This window comes from Orcinus orca, chromosome 14, assembly GCF_937001465.1.
Source record: "Orcinus orca chromosome 14, mOrcOrc1.1, whole genome shotgun sequence".
Taxonomy (NCBI): domain Eukaryota; kingdom Metazoa; phylum Chordata; class Mammalia; order Artiodactyla; family Delphinidae; genus Orcinus; species Orcinus orca.
Genome location: NC_064572.1, coordinates 77,097,345 through 77,122,114, shown reverse-complemented (window position 1 = coordinate 77,122,114; position 24,770 = coordinate 77,097,345). Strand labels below are relative to the sequence as shown.

General features: G+C 49.5%; 1 protein-coding gene across 2 annotated transcripts in view; it reads right to left on the bottom strand.

The window, feature by feature from the left end:
* SLC18A2 (solute carrier family 18 member A2) overlaps positions 1-15,155 on the bottom strand; it is a 40,167-nt gene extending 25,012 nt beyond the window's left edge. Inside the window, exons 1-9 of one of the 2 annotated variants that reach the window (XM_033420953.2) lie at positions 14,479-15,155; positions 12,733-13,084; positions 4,606-4,664; positions 4,247-4,330; positions 3,846-3,938; positions 3,051-3,140; positions 2,900-2,943; positions 2,769-2,829; positions 10-105 (exon numbers count right to left, since the gene is read on the bottom strand). In XM_033420953.2, the coding sequence (XP_033276844.1) occupies positions 10-105; positions 2,769-2,829; positions 2,900-2,943; positions 3,051-3,140; positions 3,846-3,938; positions 4,247-4,330; positions 4,606-4,664; positions 12,733-13,084; positions 14,479-14,599 (1,000 nt within the window). In that variant the 5' untranslated portion in view covers positions 14,600-15,155. The remainder of the gene's footprint in view (positions 1-9; positions 106-2,768; positions 2,830-2,899; positions 2,944-3,050; positions 3,141-3,845; positions 3,939-4,246; positions 4,331-4,605; positions 4,665-12,732; positions 13,085-14,478) is intronic. The other variant, XM_033420951.2, reaches the window with a different exon arrangement.
* Positions 15,156-24,770: the final 9,615 nt, after the last annotated feature.

Genomic DNA, 24,770 nt, shown 5'->3' with positions numbered 1-24,770 from the left:
CAGTCTTACCCAGCTGCCACTTGTGGGAACACATGGTCTCCATCATCCAGATGGGCAGGGCTGGCTCCAGCATGGCAATCCCCATGTTTGCAAAGCAGATGGACCCTTAAAGGGAGGAAGAAGGTTAGTGTCCTTCTGTTTTGGGTCTCAAGTGTCCCCTACCATTTCCAAACACGGTTAAATCCCATGTGCCCACAGCCAGAACAATCAGCTCAGATACCCAGAACGTCTACTTTTGTAAGAAAAAGACAAATGACAGGTCAAAGGGATAGTGGGGAGTGTTGCTTTTGAAATTATTATTATTACTTAAAACAACTAGAATCCCAGAGTCATGAAGTGTGGAAGTGGAGGGAGGCTTAGTGATCACTAGGTTTAACCTTCCCAATTTATTAATGAAGAAATGGAGAAATCCAAGTTATTATTGATTATATTATTTCATTACTTCATTATTATTCATTATTATTATTCATTATTATTATTCATTATTATTATTCATTATTACATTCATTATTATTAATGAAGAAATCCAAGTTATTAATGAAGTAACTTGCTTGAGGCTACTCAGCAGTTCAGGCTGACCACACACAGACTCAGGCAACCTGAGGCTCCTAGACCTATGTTTCACCGTATAACAAACACAGATATTTCTAACGATGCCCTTAGTTGCCCAAAATTCAAGTGCATTCAGTGCAAATATGCTGTTGAGGGATTTTTTTAAATCAGCTGTACCTATAGGGTATCCATGCAAATATCCGTTATCACTGTGTTAACCAGAACACTTCGTAAATGCAGAACCACCTGGAAGAAAACAAATTGCCGTCCCCATTGTTCCGAGAGCCGCCTGCGCTGTGTGCCGTGGAACCTCTAATTTGCTAGACTCCTGATTCAAAGAACATTGCGCAATCATAATTAAGGTGTTTACATACGATGAAAGATTTTTTCATCCTTTGTAGCATTTAAAGACAGAACATAAAAATGATGCTGAAATGGCTGGACTCCCCTCACCCACCTATTCCGTGTTTTCTTAAATTCTGTATTTGTCTATTTGACGTTAATTACAGGGCCAAGCTAACAACCAGAGTTGTTCAAGTCTCCCCTGTGATCCGGAACCCATACTCTGAATCCCTGCTTTATCTAACTCTCACCCACCTCACCAGTATCTCCTGCCCTAAATCCACCCAGGCAACTGGGGAGAGCACCCAGACTGGAATTATTTAAACTCGCCAATCCTAAACTGCTTACCCTCCCCTACTTTTCCCATGGAAAATCCACTTTCTCATGCAAACGCCTAGGTTCTGGCCTGGGTCTTCCCCTCGCCCCTTTCTGCCTCCTGACCAAATCTAGTTCCTCCCCATGTGGCCCTGAGCGACGTGGCATGCCCCCTTTTCTCCAGAAACATAAGTAATAAAATCATCCTTTGGTGGTATTAATCTCTCCATGTCATCTTGTCACTCAGTCGCCTCTGTAAACTAAACCCCAGCGGTACAAACGAGACACCGCCTGCCCCCCAGCTCCACCCCACACCCCACCATCCAGGCTGCCCGGACCTGCCGATAGCCTGACCCTGAGTGCCAGCTGGATTTCTATATTTCCTCCAAGGGTGGGTAGGAGTGAGACAGTGAGGGCCCAGGCAGCACAGCCTGCCCACACGTGTGCCCCAAGGTGCAGGGACTCGCATCTCTGGGCCCCCATCTCTCACCACACATGTCCTCACCCCCCAGTTCGGACAGCCAGGGCTCCAGGGGAATCTCAGCTCTGGAATGTTCCCTGTATCTTGCTGGGGACACAGTGAGGTCCCCCTGCATGAGGAGGTCGCCACACCAGGCTTATAACCCTTTGGTCAACAGGCATGACAGACAAGGTCTAGACCAAGGCCTTTTATGTGTTGCCGGGAACAAACCCAGCAGTATATACCTTAACAAAAGCAGCCTGGGGTTTCGAAAGCGGCTGAATCTGATGCCCTCAGGTGGGGCGTGCCTCACTTCACCCAGGCTCCCCCCAGCCCTAGTGTCTGTGACTGCTGCTTAGACACACCTATCCCTACCTGGAGGGAACCCTGACTGGGCCTGAGGCCACACTGCATGGATGCCCTCTCCGGCCTGATGCAGAGGGTCACTGCTGACCACTGTGTCCAGGCCCAGGCCGCGTAAGGCTAGTCCCTCACGAGGCAGCTCCAGGCCTGTGTCACTGGGGTGCTCCTGGGAGGTCAGCTGCTTGGATGGATGCAGCCCATTATCCTCCCCAAGAGCCACAGAACCCCAGGGCGTCCTTTGAGCCCATCTCGGCCAAGAACCCAAAGGTGTCTTCCAGCCGCCTGTCCGCCGCTGCGCAGGACGCCCTCTGCAGAAAGAGAGGCACCCTTTGGCCCTCTGGGGCCCTGCTGTCAGTCTCTATTCACAGACGCCAAGGTGAATCAGAGCACCCCCTAAGGCACCGGCAGGGAGGCCATGGACCCATTCCAGAAGTTCAAGGCCAAATGACGACAGCCTCTGACACAAACACAGTGAGCAAGTTTGGCCCAAAACAATCCTCTGTGGAGGGCGTCTCTGTGACTCAGGCATCTCTGCCCCAGATGAAAAACAACAAAGGAGCCTGGCTGCGTCAGAAGTTAATGACAGAAGAAAACCATTTCTTCTGCCGTGTAACCTCTTTGTGCCTTTTATGTTTTTCTACAGCCCAACGTTTCCAGCAGCAAAATGAACGCTGGTCCTCACCGCCCACCCCCACCGCCTGGCTGGGAAGAACCAGGGGTGCTGGGGGAGCCCCACCTGCGGCGATGAGGATGTACGGGTCCTTCAGCAGGGTGGTTAGCGGCGTCCCCTTCTGGCTCTGTCAGGGACAACAGGGGTTAGAAGAGGCCACGCGGCCACCACAGCACCCGCCTTGCCCCGCCGCTCACCTCTGGCTGCACCCGGGATGGCTGGAGCACGAAGAGCTGAATAGCTACAGGAGAAAAAAAGAAGAGGTGTGGCCCCCAGCACCTGCCCACAGGGGTGCCAAGCTCAGGGCTCCCAAGGTCACGGCCAAGGGGTCCACGTGGGCTCACTCACCTCCATCCAAGAGCACCAGGGCAGCCAGCACCAGGAACGGAGCTGTCTTCCCCACAAACTCGTACAGCACACTCCCAAAGGGGGGGCCCACTGCAAGGAAGAGAGAGAAGGGCCAGGGCCGGGCCCGGGACTGATGACCGCCCCCTGGTCTAGAACCATCTTGCGTTTCTTGCATTTCTCCCTCTACTTTGTTCCAAACACTGTGTGGGGTGGCCACCCTACATTCTGTTCAGGACAGTTAAGTTGCCCTGGCAACTTCCTCCAAGGGGTTTCACACCTGAGACATGGAATCACTCCCAAAGTAAAGGTCAGAGGAAATAAGACCCAGGCAACGGAAGTGCACAGGAAAATGGACCAGTGAAGACTTCATGGTCATTACACAGCAGCACAGACAGGGACTGTGGGCTCCAGATGAAGGCCAGGAAAGTAACAGAAAACGGAGAGGACCTGGATCTCTCAGGGAAGGTGTTTGCACCTGGTCTGGGAGCTCAGCCAGGGCAGGTGGAGGAGGCAGGCTCAGAAAGTGGGAAGGTCCTCAGGTGGGTGGTAACTCAGAGAATGTTCCAGAGGAGGGGCCTTGGCAGACCATCCCGTTCAAAGCTTGGGTTTACACCTGGGCCCAGGAGGGAGGTCTGGGGAGTCCAGGTCCTCCCAGGTCAGGACTCTTCCCACCATTTTTCAAAGGCTCCATGAAATGAGGGAAGAAACAGTGGACACTAGTGTGAAAGGGGGCTCACTGTCCAATGCCAGATAGGCCCCTCCCCCCAGGTGGCCCCCACAGTGGCCCTCACCCACCTAAGACCCCCATGGCCAGGCCTCCCAGGGCAATCCCCATGGCATTGCCTCTCTCCTCGTCATCTGTGTACACGCTGGCCAGCATGCCCATCCCTAAACAGGAGAAGAAACAGCGACAGCCAAGCTCTGGGAGCAACAGAATAACCATCATGACTCGCCCTCCCCCACCCCCAGCCCAGACTGTGGTGTCCCCACACCTGCCAGACCAACAGAACATAAGGCCGAGCAGCACCCAACAAGGTGGCACCTTCTCTGAGAACCAACCACCAACCACCACCACCACCTAGATTCCCTGAACTATTCCAACTCATTCTGTAAAGGGCTGCCAGCCTGGACAATGACGGTGGCGCCTCCGACAGATAGAAGCCCCGGGGCACTGACTTAGGCGTTTCCACACCTACCAGCTACAGAAGAGCAGGAGGAACCGATGCCCTGCAGGGACCTGGCGATCAGCAGGAAGGCGTAACTGCGGGAGAAGGCGAACACTGCGGGAAGAGGGGCCAGGCCACAGTCACTGTGGACCCGCTGGTGCCGCGACCAGATCAGCTCAAACAGGGACCTCCCTTAACCCGATGGGGTATTTCCGTGTTAACCACACTGTGGTTTTGCTCCCTGAAGACTTCTCCTATCAACTTCTTTCTGCAGTTGTGGCCAACACACACCCCCACCCCCACCCCCGGCTGTGTTCTCAACCCCCAGCTGGCGGTGGCCAGAGCCCACCCGGTGACCCCCACTCAGAAGGCAAACGTCAGACACTTACTAACTGTTGAGATAAACATGATGCAGAATCCCGTGAACATTGGAATGGGATAGCCGATCCTGCAGAACAGAACCACAGTGAGAACCTGGTGACCGCTGCGTACGCGTGTAGCCTTGATATTGAGTCTCTCCTGCTCACCCTTTGGGATCAGGTGGATAAGCGTTTGGTCAACTTTTCTAAAAATTCATATAGTTGGTGCTTCCTATATGACCTTTCTGTGTTTGACTGTCTTGGAACGTGAATACATTTACGGATTGCCACTCTGAACTTTCTCTGGAATAAATGTTAATAAAATATTGGCAAGTAACCCAGAACACGTTCAAATACACAGCCCCTGTTTCCATCGTTTTGTAAAAATTTCTTTAATTACAGTCTTTGCTAGAGCTTCCCCAAAGGGACAGCTGCAATCAAACGACTCTAGTAAAAGGTCATCAAGCGATTCAACGGGCAGCAGATGCAACGGCACGACATCTAAGAGGCATTAGGAAGCAAGGAAATTTTCAGATCTGTCTTCACGTTGACCCCAATGAAGGCAGCTGAGAAAGACAGGGCTTGTTTTCCGTGCAAAAATTCAACGTCCCATTTGCTCTGTAAGACCACTGTCTGTACAGGGCTCTGACCAGGCGGACAGGGGAGGTGGGCAGACCTTGGCCTCCTGGCATCACACCCCTGCCTGGACACCTGGCCCTGCCACTTAACCCAGGCAAATCTCCCCTCGGCCCCGCAGAAAGACCACCACCCACCTCCCAGAGCTGGAGTGGGTATGAAATGAGATATGGATGTGAAACTGCTACCAGGGCATCCGGAACAGAAAAAGTGCCTCAGAAATTTTGTTTCCTCCCTCATTCTCTTCCTTTTTTCCTCTCTGTTTCTGCAGATGAAGCAAGCAGGTTGGTCCCCGCCATATGGACAGGGCACGAGAGTGAAGGCAGCTTCTTTCCCTCCCACGACCTGGCCTGAAGGGGCCAGCACTGGCTGAGCTACTGCCCTAAAGGAGACCTGTGTCAGCCCGGAACAGCCCTGAGCATCTCCAGGCCTCATCTCCCTCCAGCCCTGGACCCTCCAGATCCTGGAGAGAAACCAAATGAGGAACAGGAACCCCGAGTCCCAGTCAAACAGCCTGGGAGGGCTCTTCTATTCCAGGCTTGAACAAAAAAATCACAACACAATACCTTCACCTTAAGGTTACACTCCATTCTCCAAGCACTTACACACGAGCTCAATGATCTGATAAGGGCAGACGACCACCTCCCCATTTTACAGATGAGGAAACTGAGGTACAAAAAAATGACTTGTCTAACGTCCTAGGGCTAATTTCACTCAGGGCCATTCAATCCAGTCCAGGACATTTCCTTGCAAATTTTACTACCTCCTCGGGTATATGCCAAAAGGCATACGTGGCTTTAAGTAGACCCCTTCTAAAAGTCCTGGGCACACTTAACAAAGTTTTTTAACTGCTTCATGTGCATCCGGAAACCAAGCAGCATCACAAAATCATAACATTCTCAGGCAGTCGCCCTCCCACAAACCCAGGCAAAGATTCCTCTACTGTGACCTGAAATGAGCTTGTAATTCACAAAGCAGGGCTTGAAGCCAATCCTGTGAACTAGGAAAGATACCAGAGTCCTGAACTGCAGTTCAGATGCCATCAAATGACAGCTTCTCCCATCTCAACTAACACCGAGCTGACTGCTCTGTGCCCTTATTCATGTAGGAAAAGAAAGCCGTTCACAACACCAGGTCCAACATGGCACTGCTGGATACTGTGAAGGAAACTTCCAGGAAACTCAGAGAACTCACAGGCAGTTTATTTTCTCAGCAACGACTGCGTGTCTGGGGGAAGAATGGACATACGACCGCCCTGGAATAAACACAGGCTTCTCATCCCTTTCAACATCCTACTTGGAAAACCATACATACGTCAAAGCTATCGGAATACCAGCAATGTTATGTCCAGTCTACAGCCCAGCCACTGGCCAAGGTCACCTGGCAGGACACAGCTGAGGAGGGCTCCTTCTTACCAGGAGGCTCCAACACTCCCAGAGACCATAAGGGTCACCTGTGATTCTCACCGCAATTCCGCGAGGTAGCTGGCTTCATCCCTATTTTCAGACGGCCACATTGAGGCTTGGGGAGCTGCCCCAAATTCAGGGTAATGGGCGTACCTCGTGTGTCTCAGGTGTGGCAGGACCTGCTAGCATACACTTTGGTGGGGACACCAGTCACAGGAGCAGAGGTTCACACAGCTTGAGTGGAACCCAGGGCCCACAGTAGCTTTTGAAACCAGGTGGCTCCGTACCCACAGGGCTGTGTGCTTACGGAAGATTCTTTTTACCAAGGCCAGGTGCTGTGTTTTCTTTAAAAATGCTGTAGCTACTGTTTTGTCTTTTAATTCCTTTGGGATTTTAATAAAGCATGAATGGAATAACCAACCGGCAAAGCTAGAAGGAAATTCAAAGGCGGGCCAGTCCAAACCCCCAACATGGGTGAGAAAGCCGAGGTTCAGAGGTGAAGCAAGCCAATCGCTTCTGACGCCACCGGGCTCCCGCTGCTTCCTGCTTGTTACCAGACACATGTGCCCTATGCCTTCACCACCAGCCAAGCCGCTGGCAGGGCTGCCCAGTGGAAAGTGCTGGGCAGCGCCCTTCCCTGGAGCTCAGCCCCACGGCCAGTGCGGCCCGAGGGCCAGCTCCTGGCTCTCCAGCCTCAGCCTCTCCTGGCCCCCTGAACGCCGACCTCAGGAGACTTGCTCAAGGCCCCAGGGTCACTGAGTGATGGGCAGATCGCCACTGTCCTTTCTCCTTCCCCACAATGTCTCCTAAATGGACAGAATCCCAACTGACATTAGTCATAAACGTCTGATTCGGCCTCTTGTCCCAACTCAACGCCATCTCAAGTAAAGCGCTACTAAGCAGAGCCACGTCTGATGTGGCAAACCTTTAACGAAATATCCCTTTATCACCCCCTCGTGAGTCATCCTGGCCCACAGTCATCTTCACAGAGCATCAGGGAGCAGTTAATCCAGTTGAATAAAAATGAAAATCATATATTTGAATCCTAGAAAAAAGTGCAAAGCAATAAAAGTTATATTCATTACATATCCCTACCCAGTCAGCAGAGAAACCCCACTATGTCTCTAAATTGTCACTGGCAATCAGTACTTATTCTCTAATGCTCCTAACTAGTTTGTCTTTACCACAGAGATTAATGTAAGCTCTCTTCCCAGGCTTGCTAAGACCTGGGTTCCCTCTGCTGTCGTAAGTGACAAAAGCAAGGACACAGAACAGGGGACAGGGAAGGGTACAAACTGTCACCAGATGAGACAAGAGGTGACATCTCCCATTTCGATTACCTCAACATACTCCCAAAAGATGAGCAGCAGTAAACGGAAAGGTATTTTACATTTGCTAGGATATACTAGGAAGCTTGTGGTCAACCATTGCATAAATAAAACAAAATTCTTAGGTTTAGCCCCTGGGTCTGTCTTTTTCAGCTATCAGATGTGTGTGGGGAATTACGCGAGCCTTGGATTTCTTATTCTCCAGGGTGTTCACCGACGCACAGGTCACGCGAGGGCTTTGCTCCCATGAGAAGTACCCAATTCCACGGCCAGCTTCTTCTGATTTTGAAGCAAAGACGCTGTCACACCGTCTCCACCACCCTAATGACATCGAGGATGGGAAATCCCTTTCCAGCATAGCTGGTTTCCCTGTCCATGGAGAAGCTTTTTGAAAAGGTCACTGCTTATTCCTACAAAGCCCACTTCAGACCAGTTGCCTAAAGCTAAAGGGAAAAAAAAAAAAACCCACAGTAGATTTTGTAGAGATTTCATGCCCTGCGGCTTTCTCTCCGTCTTTCAGACGTTAGCTAAGATTTGTGAGGAAAAATAACTGGCTTTCAAATATACTAGGTAACTATGGAAATAAATTAAGTCACTGACGCTGGCTTGATAAAAAGCAGGCCACTAACACAAGGACCAGCCGGGGAGGGAACCATCCCCACCCTGTTAACCCTTTCCCAAGCTGCCGGCTTCGTTTGGAATATCCTGGGTCTAAAGATACAACTTCTATGTAAGCCTTACGTTAAGCAAGTGAACGCCACGATGCCTCGTTCTTAGCCTGACTTACAGAAGAGAGGAATGTAAAGGTGGTTTTCACATTGTTTACCAGCCTGGAACATTCCTTTTATGTGTATGTCTAAACTCCACTTGCCGGGCCAAAAGACAACAGGTGTTGCTAGTATAAGTCCTTCTACCCCCTTTTACGCACAGCTGCAATCATGAAATGAATACTTAAACTGGAATTATAAAATAAGTCACACAAGCCTCAAAGATGGCAATCAGACCAAGCAAGGCACCCACAGGCTTTGGAAAGTGCGTTACTGGACGCGTGATCACCACACTCGACAAAATCTAAAGGTCCTTTGCTCCCTATCTGGTCACATCTTATTCAGTAAAAATATAGTTCCCAAAGAGTCAACGAAACAGGAATCACTTGTGTCATATTAACAGCCAAATGAGCATTTAAATGCTTCCCAAGAATTGTCATTTTTTATTTTCAGGGTTTGGCATGAGATCTTATCCAATATTTAAAACAGACAGGCAGCCTGCGTCACCACAAAGCCACTCACTCAGCAGCATCGTGACCATAAATTATGGGGCCCCAGGTTGTAACACAGGGGTTCGGATTATGACCTGTGTGATGTTGGGTGTCTCATTTCAGAGTGAGTCCCACTTACGGCAAGAAGCTTTAGAAAGGAGCGGCTCCAACCAGCCTGTCTCTATGGAGCTCCCCTCACATCTCTGGGGATGCAGGAGGCCTTTCTTTTCCCCACTATCAGAAGCACTGCAGAGACAGTAGGAAGTTGGACCAGCTCACATCACGGGCTGGAAAAAGATATTTTTCTAGGGCCAGGGAGGTGAGGGAGGATCCATGTCCCAAAAATCAGGCTGATTTTTCCTAAACTCCCTCCCATTGAATAAAAATAGCACCCAACAACTTACTGTTTGAACCTTCCCTCATTCAGCCTGGCACACAAGGGAGAGCCCGAGTAGATGCAAAAAAAGCAGATTTTGACCTGCATTGTTTATATTTCGTAGCCAAAGGTACAAACTGTGTAACAGTAAGCAGATGGAAAGAACAGGAAAGAAGGAAGCCATTGGCCAGAGAGTTTGGACAAATGCTTTCTCCTCCTGAGTAGCAAACCCTTTTGCCTATAATATACTAAGACAGGGGCTTCCCTGGTGGCGCAGCGGTTGAGAGTCTGCCTGCCAATGCAGGGGACACGGGTTCGAGCCCTGGTCTGGGAGGATCCCACATGCCGCGGAGCAACTAGGCCCTTGAGCCACAGCTACTGAGCCTGCGCGTCTAGAGCCTGTGCTCCGCAACAAGAGAGGCCCACGCTAGTGAGAGGCCCGCGCACCGCAATGAAGAGTGGCCCCCGCTTGCCGCAACTAGAGAAAGCCCTCGCACAGAAACGAAGACGCAACACAGTAAAAATAAATTAATAAACTCCTACCCCCAACATCTTTTTTTAAAAAAAATTAATACTAAGACGGACCCAAAAGCTTTTGCTAAAGTCTCCTCAAGATCTGATGCTTCATGTTTTAACTACTCCTTAACCAACCAAGTGTAAAATGCTATTGTAAACTCACTTCTTTACAACACTGAAAATGTGAGTCACATGTCTTGTTGGTAATTGCGGATGTGATTGGCACAAATTACATCAGAAGGCTATTTGCAATGGCTCACAAAGGAAGAGTCTGTAGAGGGAAATGTATTTATCACTTCTCTGAGCACAGCCGTGGAGTGCCCAGAAATGCTGAAAGTCCCCAAATTCATATCTACCGGGCTTGGAAAATATTAGAAAAAAATTACTTATCATGATCATTTTGGAGGGAAAACAGAGTTTGTTGTCCTACATCAATATTAAAACTTGTTTGCATTTCCACATTACAAGGCAGTGCTAGAAGATGAAGATTATTTTGAAATTTGCTGGAGAGCTGGGAGAAATCAGCTAGGGATTAAAATTTTGCCCTCAATAAGTTCCGAAGTGGATTACGCACCGTACCAATAGACTAAATCTCACAGGTCACTAGAGGAAATTAGTTTTCTCTTGGCAGATAATTTTTTTGGGAGCCCCAAACGTGAGCCTTAGGTGGCTGCAATGTCAAAGCATTTGGAGTATTTACTAGGAGAAAGGTCTACACTGGTTTTAAACAAGCTGCTTGCCTGGTAGCATAAGCGAAGCATTAAAAACAAGAATGGGTTTTTTTTGTAAGCTTTTCATTTGCCATTTACGTTTGGAAGATTGGAACACTCACATCAGTGCAGCCAAGTTTCTAAGTATTACGCTGTGCAGCTAGTGACATTCACGTCCAAGTGATTGGCAAGGCGTTATTACAATGATGTCCTCAATTTTCCCAATATAGTATTTGAGCTGTTTGCTTTCTCAGAATACAAAACCCTGAGCTGTTTCCTGTAATTATATCAGATGCATTTTAAGAAGCGCTCTTAGGCTTGAGAAAAGAAAGAAAACCCTGTAACTATGAAGGTCTGGCTGGTTTTCCTCATGAAGAGCAGAGGAACTGCCGAACATCACCGTGATGACGGTGCCTCTTGGTGGGCTCCCAGTCAGCCCAGCGTCCTGCGGTAACTTGCTCAGCATTTTGTGCAGCAGCCTGATAACACTACACAGCAAACTGCAGGCTGGATGTGGCCTGGGACGGTTAAAATGGATTCAATGGCCCTACTCAGCGCGGAAAATCGAATCACAGAAGTTGAAAATGTGCTTCCATCGGACTCCCCATGAGTACGTTACCGGCAACCTGCGTGCCAGAGGACAGCTCGTGCGGAGGAGGGCGGATCCCCTCTCTGAGCCCCTGCCAACACCCCAGGCCTCCCACCCCGCAGAGTGGGCCCCGCTCTGAGAAGGGTCCCCTGCCTGGTTTAACGCTTCTGTTGTTGCCATCTTGAAATGCTTAATAATATTTTAATAGAAGGCCCGGCCAGCCCTGCTCCACCTTTCCCAAGGCCAAAGCCTGGTAAATGTACAGACCTCCCTGCTCCCAGCCTGCAGGAGGTGCTGGGCTGACCTGCTTAAAATTGCGCTCAGCTCTCTGACTCTGCAACTTGGCTTTGGAACCTCTAGTGGTTCCCAAGTGCCCCCCAAACAAGCCCCACTCCTCTCTCACCTAGCACATGAGGCCTCTTATAGCTCAGCCCTGCCGGGTCCCCCCCCAGCCCCGGCCTTCTCAGTTCACCCCGCCCCCTCTTATTCTCCTTTTTTCTCTAGTCCTTGTCTTGGTTCTTGCTACTAGGCCTGGTTAACAGGTAGGACTCTGGGCACCGCCCCATTTTTCACATTGCTGCCTTTGGGGTCACACTGTTACATAGCAGCCCACCACCACCATTCACTCTACCAGCTCCCACTCTTTGCAGCTGACACCTCCTCCCCTCCTCTGCAAGCCCCCTGTCCTGTACTTGGAGTCCCCATATATCAGGCAGAGCTGGCCCACCTCAGCTGTAGAAGAGCAAATACTTGCTGGATGGCCACCAGCAATGGAAATGTAAACAGTTATTCAAAATAATGTGGGTCCCAAAAGACTCCAGAACATTGAGATTAATATAAAGCTAGTTTGGGCAGCTTGAATCATCCAGAAAAAAAGCCTCTTCCCTTTGTGCACGTGGATGCAGCTTAGTAAGTGGCAGGGGAAGAACTGGTACGCAGCCTAGGACCTCAGTGTCAGCGAGATGTTTCATATACGCAGCAGGACTACAGGTCATGTGCCACGTTCCCCACCTGGCCATCCCCACGAGCACTGAGACGCCAGCCCTGAAGGAAACCACCTCAGCTGTCTATCAGGACGTGCATGACCACAGGTGCAAGAGAAGAGAAAGCCACATGGTACGTATAATCCCACAAGGATGGTCATGGCGGCAGTGAAAAGGAAGACCAAATGGGAAATCGTGATTGACTAAGGACAGAAACATAAGGCGAAGGAGACTGGCTTTTTCCCCAGCTTTGGTTTTCCAGATTCTGATCAATGAATGAGAAGCAAAATCCCAGGTGGAAGTGATCTGGAACAATATAAACATCAAACTTTTTGACCAAAATGATATAACCCACCTGTTGGTCAACAGTCCTATGAACGGGTTGGTGAGGAGCTGGACGGTGGCTTTCGAGGCAAACAACAGGCCGACCTGCACATTCTCATTCAGGAGGTCTTTGTCTTCACTGGGACAGTCGGAAGGGGCAGTGGACCTGTTAGTCACTGTGCGCTGCGTGGTGGCCTCATGCAGCAGCGCCCCCTGAAGGCTGCCGGTGCTATTGCCGGCGACCACGGTGGAGTTGTCATAATAGGAGAAGATGTTCTGGAAGCTGCCGAAGGTGGAGGCTTTGAGCACTGGCTTGGCAGTCTGGATTTCTATAGCATCTTTCTCATGCTCGATGCTGTACAAGTAACTTGGGATGATGGGGACTGAGAACAAGAGCAGGAGAGTGGTGATTACACTGAAACCCTGCCCGGGACCAAAGCCAGCAAAACCGTGGTCTTGTCAAACGCTAAACGAGGCCCAGAGAAGTGGCATGTCTGCCTCGGGAATGGGACCTCCGCGCCGACACTGAACAATTTCACGTTGCTCAGCTCTGCGAACAAAGCCCCAGAGGCTGTGAGAGCTCTCAGTGCAGCTACTGTGCAGACCTGACCCACCCCGGAGATCCCCGTTCTCAAGGGCTTTCCCATTTCAGGGCTCCTTCACAGGAATATTTTAGGAAAGCAAGATTCGGTCTGAAGTCTAATCAGTGCTGACCTGGGGTCAACCAGTACTTCTCAGAAAGAGGCTAGAAAGACCTTTAAGTGAATGAGTCAAGGAAACAGAAATCTAAATTTCATTAGGTGTCTTAGAAAAGAATAAACCTGCAGGAAGTAATAATTCAGAAATTCTGCAGCAGGCCCACTTCATCTTTCCATTACTTGAGTGGGAAGCTTCAATGTTTCATACAACCTGGAAGATCTGAGACTTTCGTAGAGGAAAAGAAAAACTGATACACTGGAAGCTTCGGGCATGTGCATCACAGAGCATTCAAGACAAAGGAGGATTCGGGCCCTTGTTACTGAACTCAGATGAGCGCCCCCCGCCCCAGCTCTGCTATTCCTGGAAGTGAAACCCTGACTGTGTGATGTTCTGAAAACCATCGAGAGAGAACCTTAAATGGAGAGAAGGGAAACAACCCTTTAAAAAATCATTTTTTATTCATTAAAAATTGGGATATTTTTAAGGAAAAGCATGTTAAATCTGTTGCTGTTAATGGTGCTAATTAAGAGAACTGGATGTCAATTATTTAGTTTTTCAAAAATCCATTACAGGAAAAAGATGAAAACCAATGCCGTTAAAATTGCTCTTGATGTGGGTCCTGTAATGTCTCCATGTCAGGTCATCTGTGGAATCACTACCTTTAAATGTCCCTTCCTTTTATGGAGGGAAGGATTTTGACCTGTTCCTTGAGGTGATAGACCACATTATTGACCCACCTTTCCGGGTAGCATAGTAATTATTATAACATTATTTTGAATCCTGGGACTTGCTCCTCCTTAATAGATTTTTTTTTTTAATCGCGTTGAAAGTGACAAAGGGAAGCAGGAAATTATCAGGAGGAAACATAAGTTCTGGGTTTTATCTGCTGTCACATTTTTTGACCAGACCGCCAGGAAAACAAAGCTACAAACACGGCTACTAGCCTAGACGAGGCAGTCTTGGGGAATGTATTTTTGCAAAACGTCTTCTCGAATTTTCCCGAACCGCGCTCGGGTAAGCGGGACGCCCTGGGAAGGGGTACCCGGGGAGTCGGGGGAGGCGCCCGGTCCGTACGTACCCACGACGGTGAGCAGCATGTTGTCCAGCAGCAGCGCGAGGAACACGATGAACAGGATGAGCTTCCGCGAGTGACGGCTCTCCTGCAGCCAGCGGAGCAGTGCCAGCTCGCTCAAGGCCATGGCTCCGGGGCTCGGCTGCGGGCGCGGCGCACGGTCGGTCAGGGGCTCTGCCGGGCTGGGGGCTCCCCCAACCCCAGGCCCCAGACTTCGCCCGGCCCGGCCGCCAAAGGGGCGCTCGGGGAGCGGCGCGCACCGGGCGGCGCCGGATGGTCCCGGGCGTCCCACCCTCGGCTTACCTTCGGCGAGCGCGTTCTCACCGGCACCTGCGCTCCTTGTTAATAACGCCCGCGAGCGCCGTCTGGGCCGGATCCTGGGCGCCGCCCGGCTCTCCGCCGCCCCCGCGGGTCCCACTTAACCCCCTGCGTGCTCGGAAAGTGCCGCGGGACACCTGCGCATCGTGCGTCCTGCGCCCCGGGTTTCCCGGGACGCCCTGGAGCCCCGCGCGCGGCGCCTCGGGGGGGCTTCCCCCACCCTCGGCCGGGTCCCGCTCTCCCCCGCGCCCCGGGCGGCGACCCGTCCCCAGCGCCGAGCCCCGCGGGCAGGGAGCGGGGTCGGCGTTACCTCAGGTGGTCTGCGGCTGCCTGCACCGGCCGCCGTGGGCTCCGTCCGTCCGGGCGGCTCCGGGTCGCAGTCTCCGCCCCAGCGCCCGGCGGCCGCCGCTCAGTTTACCGGCTCTGGCTCTGACGTCAGGGCCGGCGGGGGCGGGGGGCTGGGGCGCCCCGGCCTCCGCCCTCCCGCGCCGTCACTGCGTCGGAGTAGCCACCGCCTTCCTTTCCCCGCCAGGTGCCCGACCAGGTTCTGAGCCCGGATCCTAAGGTCGCCCCGTCCTGAGCAGACCCGAGCCCCTGTTCCTGCACTTGGCCGTGAGCCCTGGGAACCCGGGTCCGGGTGAAGTGGATGGGTCGCAGAGGGAGGACGTCAAAAGCCCCAGGCCGAGAGGTCAAGGATCCCAAGGTGAAGGGTCAGGGGCCAAGATAAGGAGTCAGGGATTAGTGGTTTCACCTGGCCCAATTAGGCGCTAAAGCTCTCTTTGAGCCTCCCTGTTCCTGAAATTGGCCGTGAGAACATGAAGGCTAGTGAGTGTGCCAGGGAAAGAGGTCTTAGGGTGTTGGGAGCCGGGGACCGATCTCTTTCCTGGAGAAGCCACTCTGCACCCCACCACCCCTCCCCTCTCCCACCTCGGTATCATGATGCAGGGTGCCACTTGGCGTCTTTGACCATCGGGTCCTCAGGTACCCTCCAGATGGTGATGTGGAAACAGGGGGAAAGGGGACATCTCTCAGTGTCACCCCACAGTGAGAGTGGGGTTCTGAGGGCCCCAGGCCCTGAATCCAATTCTCATAAAATAAGACCATGTCACCCTGAGCAGGGGACACTGGAGAATAGGTGAGTGCCTGGCGCCTTAGTAAAAGGGCTTACGGGGCAGCTGCCCCAGGCCCTGTGTGCTGTAGTCCTCTCCCCTCGGCGTTTTCCCCAGGGATTCTGGTTAAAAAGATGGTTGAAACAGGCAAAGTGCCTGTGTGTGGCTGACCTGGAGCTGTCATCCTCACTACCAAGGAGTAGCAGCCCGCCTTTGATTTCCAAGACCCTCCATTTTATAAACAGAAGAGAAACAAACAGACATGCCCCAAACAGAGCTGGAGCTTTGAAGACCCTTCTGGGGGCGGAGAAGCAGGAGCTGTTTGCGCGGAAAGCCACTTGAAATAAACGTTGTCTGCTGCAGCCTCAGCTGTAGAGTCTGGCCTTGTTTTCTTAATGTTTCCGTGTCAGCTGGAGACTGCTTAGAGCAGCAGGGTGATGTGTAGGGCTCCCCACTCTCTGCACCTCCTTACTTCCTTCCCAAAACCCCCCTGTGCTGCCCCCGATGTGAGAAAAATGGTTGGATACGTAAGTAGGTCAGGAACATGCGGACTCTGGGATGTCCCAGGATATGTGCAACTTAAATATTAAACAGGGAGGAGAGAAGGAAAACCACTTAGGAGGAGAGAACAGATGGCAGGGAGCTGTTTCAGCTGGCTGTGAAGGATATCACGTTCATGGGGTGCCCCAAAGTGCCTGGAGTTTCAGAACAAAGACACAGGTCCTGCCCCTGTGCCCCCTGGGCAGGGAGGCAGCATGGTTAAGGGCTCTTGTCAGGATGCCTGGGTCCCAGTCCACTACGTCCTTGATTGGTGACCTCGGGCACATTATGTATCCTCTCTGTGCCTCAGTTTCCCCATCTCTGCAGTGGGGATGCCAACTGGACATACTGCAGAGTTGTTGTGAGGATTAAGTGGGGATCCACAGTCATCCCTTAACACAGCCCCTGGCACCAAGTGAGAGTCAGTGTCCACCATTCATCCATCCAGCAAATATCTGTTGAGCTTTTAGTACATGCTAGGCACCGTGGTTGATACTGGAGAGAAATTAACGGCCCAAAGAGACAAAATCCCCATCCTTGGGGTGCTTACACATTCTGGTAGCAACACCACAACAGTGAACACAGGAAGCCACACCAACTCCAGCCCAGGCAGCTGGAGGAATATGGCCCTAGGGAAAACGCCAGCCCCTGTGTTCCCTCCGCCTGATCTCTGCCACCACCCCTAGAGCACCATGGCCTATAACAGTGTCTTCAAACTTCTTGTTGACACCCCCAAAGAGTTTTTAAAAAGATAGGTATGCCTCACACATTTCTCAGTTGACATCTAAAATATTCTTTTATCATAAATTTTAATAGTTTAGGGGTATATTATGTAAATTCACCTTTATATATAAAACCATTATAACTGTTTTAAATGTACCCAATGAATTATAAAACTACCGTATTATATTTTAAAATACTAACAAGTTTCTCTTTAACACTCAAAAATTTACATTGTTTCCTTTATGCCTTCAAAGTATATTTTCTTTCTGCTTTCAACAGAATTTTATCCAACTGTAATGCTTTTATTATTTAAATCCAGTATTCACCACCTTATCTATTATATGAACTGCAATAAATATATGAATATGCATTAGCTTTTTAAAATTTTCTTATGGCCATAAAGTTCTAAGGTTCTCTCTAAAATTGTGTTATTATAACAATTATTAGTAGTATATAAATGATAACACCTCAGACATATAATATGAATTTTGATAAATATTAAACACAAAAAGGAACACTGTATTAGAAGTGCATTACCTAATGAGATGGGTGGAGAGAGGATGTTTGGAGCCTTAGAAGAAGAGAAAGTATATCGTTTTTATGCCTCAGAACAATGTAACCCAGTAAAATGGTAAGAGTCAGGTTGGGTGGGAGGTAAGCCTTTCCTCGTCAACTGAGAGACAGGAGATTGTTGAAGGGGGAGGTGATAAAAGAGAATCCTCGTGTCTCTACCTGGGTCCATCTTAGCCAGATCAATTTTTAAATACAGGACATATGGAAATTGAGGGTCTCCTATGGCTTGGGAAGTCTTCATACATACCCAGTGTCGTGAAGGAGCCAACCTGGGAGGCCCTGCCTGATCTGGGACTTTGGGACTCTGTAGCCTCTTATTCAACTCAGCCCCTGCCTTTTCCCTCCAGCCACACTGGTTCATCAGGACCTTTGCACATTCTGGTTCCTCAGGACCTTTGCACATTCTCTGCCTAGGAATTTCTTCCTCTTCTTCTTCTAGTTATCACCTTCTCATTCTTCATTACCAGCCCTAGTACCACTTCTTAGGAGGAGCCACACTTTCATGGACATCCCCCAAGTATCAGACAGGTCCCCTTCTCTTATAAATCTGCATGGAACTGTTACTTCCTCCGGAATATGTCTGTCCATGAGGAACAATACTCACATAAGTGTGATCGGTTATCTCCGTCTCCCTAGGTTATCAGGACTGGGGATGCTCTTCTTGGTCATCACTGAGGTTCCAGAACACAGCTGATGCTCATTAAATACCTGCAAAAAGGATGTGCTCTGGGTAAGTCGGGTTCCCTTCTGAGGCGGAGCCATGGGGACCAGAGAGAGAAGCACCTTTGCTGGAAGGCAACGGTTACACCTCCCCCCACCAGAGGCCACTCCTCTGGGACCAGGCTTTGAGGAAGTCCCCTAGTGAATACAACATTTATTTGCTCTTCCTGGGCACTCAGACTGGTGAGCTCAACCACCTTTTTCAAACACTGGGGACTGGGAAGGTACAAAGGTACCACCAGGGTTGACTTTTTTTCACTAAATTTCAATATTTAGGAAAGGTAAGGCATGGAGCTTTCTGGAACATAGCAGTTATTTGAAATAGGCATTATTTGAGATAAACTAACATGAGTTTAAGCTATGAATGGCAACCTCATTGGGTCAGTTTTACAATTCTGTGAACTGGGGCATGTTACTTAACTTTTATGTGCCTCCGTTTCTCATCTGTCACTCAAGCATGATAAGAGGGGCCCCTGACAGAGTTGTTTTGGGGATCAAGGGAGATGATCCTTGCATAGTGTCTGGCACATAGCAGAGGCTCACACTTTAAGTGTTCCCTGGCCTCGGGAAAGTGAAAGTGAAAGTGCTGATAGGTGGGAGGTGTAGCTGGTCTGTGGGGAAAATCCTCAGGTGCTCCCCCAACCAGAGAACTTGGAAATAATGAAAACAAACTTATGACCTGGACATTATGCTGTGAAATGCAAACAAAGGATCAGAGCAGAAATGGACAATAGAATCCTGATGAGACACAATGGTTCGTGGGCAGCAAAACCTGATACGCTGGTTAACACATGGGTAGAGAAAGGAGTGGAGTACCCAGTGGAGAGCCAGGCACAGGGTAGAGCGGGCTGTTCGTAGACAGAGGAAGCCCCAATGGCTCCCAAGCTCATGAAGAGACACTCAGACCCACTAGTGATCAGAGAAATGCCAGTTAAAATGAGGGGGAGATGCGGCTACACCCACTGGACGGGCAGCAACTAGGAAGCTGGGCAAATGCTGTATGTTGGTGAAGATGTAAGGAAATGGGGACGCTTTCCTCGGGGGTGGAGTGGGGACTGGTGCAGCCTTTCTGGAGAGCAATCAGGAGTGCTTGGTGGAATTAAGTCAGCATGCACCCTCTGATCCAGTCTACAACTCGGGGAAATCCCTAAAGGGGAAGAACTAGGGTAGGCATCGCAGTGTTTTTGGTGGCAGTGGGAAGTTAGAGGCAACCTCAGTTGGGAATAAATAATTGAAATGTGGAGGATGCTCATGGTGGAGCGCCATGTAGATGGGATTTCCCCGGGTGACTGTGCACAGGTTTTACTAAGTCTTGAGTATGAAGGAAGGAGGAGGAGAGCAAGTTCTTTAACAAGATTGCTTGTTAGTTCAGTAAAAGCTCGCAGAGCACCACTTATTTTGGAGGTTTCATTCCTATTCAAGGGGCCGTATTAAGCCCCTCGGAGTGGGTGCCTTTGTAGAGAAGGGGCCGAGGAGTGAGCATCTCGGATGAAGTGGGAAAGTGGAAATAAACCAAGAAATGGACCTTGCAAGGACCAATGATGATAGTACACGCAGAGCTGAGACAGATGATCAACTCAACTCCCTGTGCACGTGGTTCCCCCCAAAGGGGGCTGTGGCCTGTGGATGCCTAGAGAAGTCAAAGCCTTTCAGTACAGAGTTGGCTGTTCTGAGCGCATAGGCTGTACGTGGGTTTTATCTCCCGGGGCAGGCAGGGCTGTGCTGTGTCTCAAGCCAGACTGACAGGAAATGAGAGCAGATGGAAACCAAGGTCCAGGAAAGAACGGAAAACATCAGAAAAAGTAAGCTCTCTGGCTAAATGCAAAAGACACAGGTGGTTTTCTGTTTTATTTTGTTTTGTTTTTTGCCTTTTCCCTCTTATTTTCTTTATAAGCTTTTAACTGTTTAAAATTATAACAATTGAGAGATTTATGGCACAGGTAGGTATATTATTTATAACAACTATAACTTAAAGGACAAGGTTGGTTGTGGGGCTATAAAGCAGCCAGATTCCTGTATTTTATGTGACGTGGTATATTATTAACTGTAAATGGACTGTAAAATGTCAAAGTTGTGTATTGTAATCTCTAGGGCAACCACTGTATAAGTAATACAAAGAAGAATAAAGAGCTAACAGGAAAATTAAAATTAAATGGAATTCTGTAAAGTATTCAAATACTTGTAAAAGGCAGGAAAGGAGGAACAGATGAGCCAAAAAAAAAAAAAAACCCAGAGGAATCAAGCAGAAAACAAAAAATAAAATGATAGATTGAAATCCGACTATATTAACAATTACATTGTGTTCAGGGACACACGATTAAAGGACAGAAATTGTCAGAATGGATTTTTTAAAATATAGTCCCACCTTTATGCTGTCTATAGGAGACTCTTTAAATGTAAAGACACAGGTAGGTTGAAAGTAAATAGATGAAAAAAATACACCATGCAAACTGTAAGCATAAGAGGGCTGAAGTGACTACATTAATATCAGATAAAATAGATTTCAAAACAAAACTTTAAGTGGTGACAAGAAGGAGATATCATAATGATAAAAGTGATTAATTCAATAGAAGACCTGAGAATCATAATGTGTATACACCCAACAGTAGAGCTTCAAAATGTATGAAACAAAACCAGACAGACTTAAAGAGAGAAAAAGACAATTTCACAATCCAAATTGGGGAATCTAACACCTAGACCAAAAAATCAGCAACACAGATGATCAGAATCATGCCATTAACCACCTTGGTTTAATTGATATTCATTTAGCCTGAGCAAACAGCAGACTTCACATTCTTTTAAAGTATTCAAGGAAGGTCTCTGCCAGGAGCTATCTCATTCAGAGTTTTTTTTTTTTCTCTTTGAAGCCAGCTCTACTGTTGTTGAACACACATACAAAGAGTGAGGACACAGTTTGTTTTAAATGCATTTTATTTTTACTCTTTTCTGAGTTCTTCTGCATACTGCAAAAGCACATTTTCTGTATGAAATTGAACCAAATCTACTGTTCTGGTTTTAAGACAGAATGGCAAAGCAAATGTCAATTTACTTGAAGGAGGCCTTGCTGATGGCCAATGAAATTAAGTCATAGATGCTCTAACTTAATAATTCAATCACTGAATTAACTGGCTTCATGCAGCATTATCTGTAAAATGTGGGTCTCCAGGTTTGGCCACTTTGATAGAATCACTAACCTGTCTGAGGACATTTGCTGTAATTAGAGGCTGCAGAGGAGCCAGCCAGCTGTGAAGGGTAGTGTTTCATCAGCTTTATGCCTTCATTCTCCACTCTCACCTGGACTTTTCAGTCATCCCCAGTGGCTACTCCGATGGCCACCCAGCCCTCCCACAGTCCACCCTCCTCACCAGCTCAAGGGAGTTTCAAAACACCAGGGTGGTCATGCTACTTATTCCCTGTCTAAACCTTCAGCGGCCTTGCACTTGGGATAATGTCAAATGTCTTCAATGTGGCCCAACGGGAAGTGCCTGGTCCAGCCTCGACCACTCCTCCATCTTCATTTGCCACATTGCTCTTGACTCTGATCTGAAATTGGATTCCCTTATAATTATCTGGGCTCTCACATGGCTTCAGATATCTTTGTGTGTCACGAGGGTCCCAGCATTGCAGCCTGAGGAGCCCTGGCCCGGAGGCCCTTCCCAGCCTGGGTCATGCAGCCTCCACACATCTTATGCCACTTGGCCCCTGCCTTCCCCCTCCAGCCACAGAGGGCTCCTTTCAGTAGGGTTCCCTGCCTCAGGGCCTTTGCACTCTCCATTCCTTCTGCCTGCGAAGCTCTTCCTCTCCCTCTTTGTCTGATTATCTTTCTCATTCCTAGTCTCCCATCTGTTCATACATCCCGTACTCCTTCTCACCCCAGGGCCTTTGCTCAGGCCATTTATGCCGCCTAGAATGTCCTTCCCGCTTACCCCTTTTAACTAGTTAGCTCCCCCTTAGCCTGTATGTCTCAGGTCAAGACACAGGTAGGTTGAAAGTAAATGGATGGAGAGGTATTTCTTCTCAGGGAAGTCATCCCTGACCCCTATGCATTTTTCCCCTGTACTATATTGATAGGTCCCTAAACCTTTCATTCCTGGTACTTTTCATGATAATCACAATTTTACTGATGACACTGTAATTAATGTCTGACTTCTATATCCCTCCGCCACGCAAGCTGAGGCCAGGGCAGGACCTCTGGCGTCTTGCTCCCCCCGTCATCCCCGCAGAGCCTCACACTGCCTGGCACAAAGTATCAATAAATGCAGCTGTTGAGTCAGGTTTCCCTGATCATTTAAGCAGTGAGCGTCCTCTGGGGGTAACTCGAGGAATTGACCTCTATTCTCACAGGCTGTATAGAGACAGCAAAGTGCTATGCCCAGCCCAGCTCATGTGCCTTTGCAAAAGTGACGTCCTTCACCTGCACTGTTCACCCCCTTTCTCCTACCTACCCAAGCCCCTGCCTCCTCCTACCTGGTTGGGTTTGAAAAACCTTTTTCCCACTATCCCACCAACTCACCAAAAGACCCACTCAATTTATGACCCCATAAGGAATTGACATCTCTGCTTGTTTAACAAGCCTCAAATAATTGAGTCATTTCATGCCCCCTCCCTCCCCAGCAGTTACCTGCAGCCATCCCGCGCCCACCCCCAGCCCCCCAGCCTCTGTTCCTTCCTGACTCTGAGTCTTTGCTTAGGCAGACCCATCCACATAGAATGCCCTTGGGAAGGGGAGCCCAGCCAGAAGCCGAACGCCCAGATGTCATCACATGGTCACGTTTTCACCATCAAAGCTGAAGGCTCACGGCCATGGGACAGGCGTCCTCTAACTCTGTAGAACAGCTCCTCTTTCCTTTTAAGACCCCCCCAAACCCCAGTCACCACCTCCTGCACAAGCAGCCTCTCACCCGCTCCCTGGCACCAGGTACTGCCTCCAATCCATCGGTGACTCAGCGGATCTCAATGAACCACTGCTTCCAACGAGCCCCTCCCCAGCTCAAGAGCCTGAGGCGGCTCGCTAATGCTCCTGTCTAAACCCTCCTGCCTACATTTTAGGGTGGTCCGCAATCCACCCACTGCACCCCCAGCTCCCACCCTCTGCTCTAATCACACTGGCCTCCTCGGTGCCCCAGCAACAGACATCATTCACATTCTCCTCATATCCCTCTGACTGCAAATCTTATTCCTCGCCCGAGAGCCCAACTCAGGTGCTCTGTTGTCACAAAGTCAAACCTGGGATGACCCACAGCCCGCCCTGGGCCACTACCTCCAAGAATACACAAAGCCCTGAGAGCCTGTCCCCCAAAGCATTTACCAGCCAGTGCTCTTCCGCAGTAGGTCCATCTGGGCTCATTCTTTTTTTTTTTTTTTGCGGTACGTGGGCCTCTCACTGTTGTGGCCTCTCCCGTTGCGGAGCACAGGCTCCGGACGCGCAAGCTCAGCGGCCATGGCTCACGGGCCCAGCCGCTTCGCGGCATGTGGGATCCTCCCGGACCGGGGCACGAACCCGTGTCCCCTGCATCGGCAGGTGGACTCTCAACCACTGCGCCACCAGGGAAGCCCTGCGCTCATTCTTTTTCTTTTTTCCACCTGGGTCATTCGCCCCTTGATGGCAAGGGAAGCAATTCCTTCCTCTCTGTCTCCCCCAAGGATGGCTTGCGCTGTGCACTGTACAGAGTAGACCCCTGGGACCGGCATCAGAGGCACAGTGAGGAGCCTTCTGCCTCAGTGTGCTCATCTGCACAGGCAGAGTGGATGGGCCGGGTAGACCTGCCCTGTCCAGTCCAGGAGCCACTCACCACCCATGGTCACAGAGCTCCTGAAATGCCACCGGCCGAAGTGAGACGTGCTGTAAGTATAAAATCTGCTGTATAGCACAGGGAGCTCAGCTTGGTGCTCTGTGATGACCTAGATGGATGGGATGGGAGGGGATATATGTATACCTAGAGCTGGTACACTTCATTGTACAGCAGAAACTAACACAACATTGTAAAGCAATTATACTCCAATAAAAGAATATGAAAAAAAAATACACACGGAGTTTCAAAGACTTAGTATGAAAAAAATGTAAAGAGTTTCATTAATGTTTTGTATTGTTACATGCTGAAACAATCTTAGATACATTAGGTTAAATAAAATATATTATTAAAACTAATTTCACCCATTGCTTTTTACTTTTTTAAAACATGGCTGCTAGGAATTAAATTACCTACATGGCTGGAGTGTGTGGCTCACGTTATATTTCTGCTGGATGGTGTGGGGATAGAACATCAGTGCTGGAAGGGGCCTCGGACGTCATTGAGTCTAATGGCTACCTTTTCC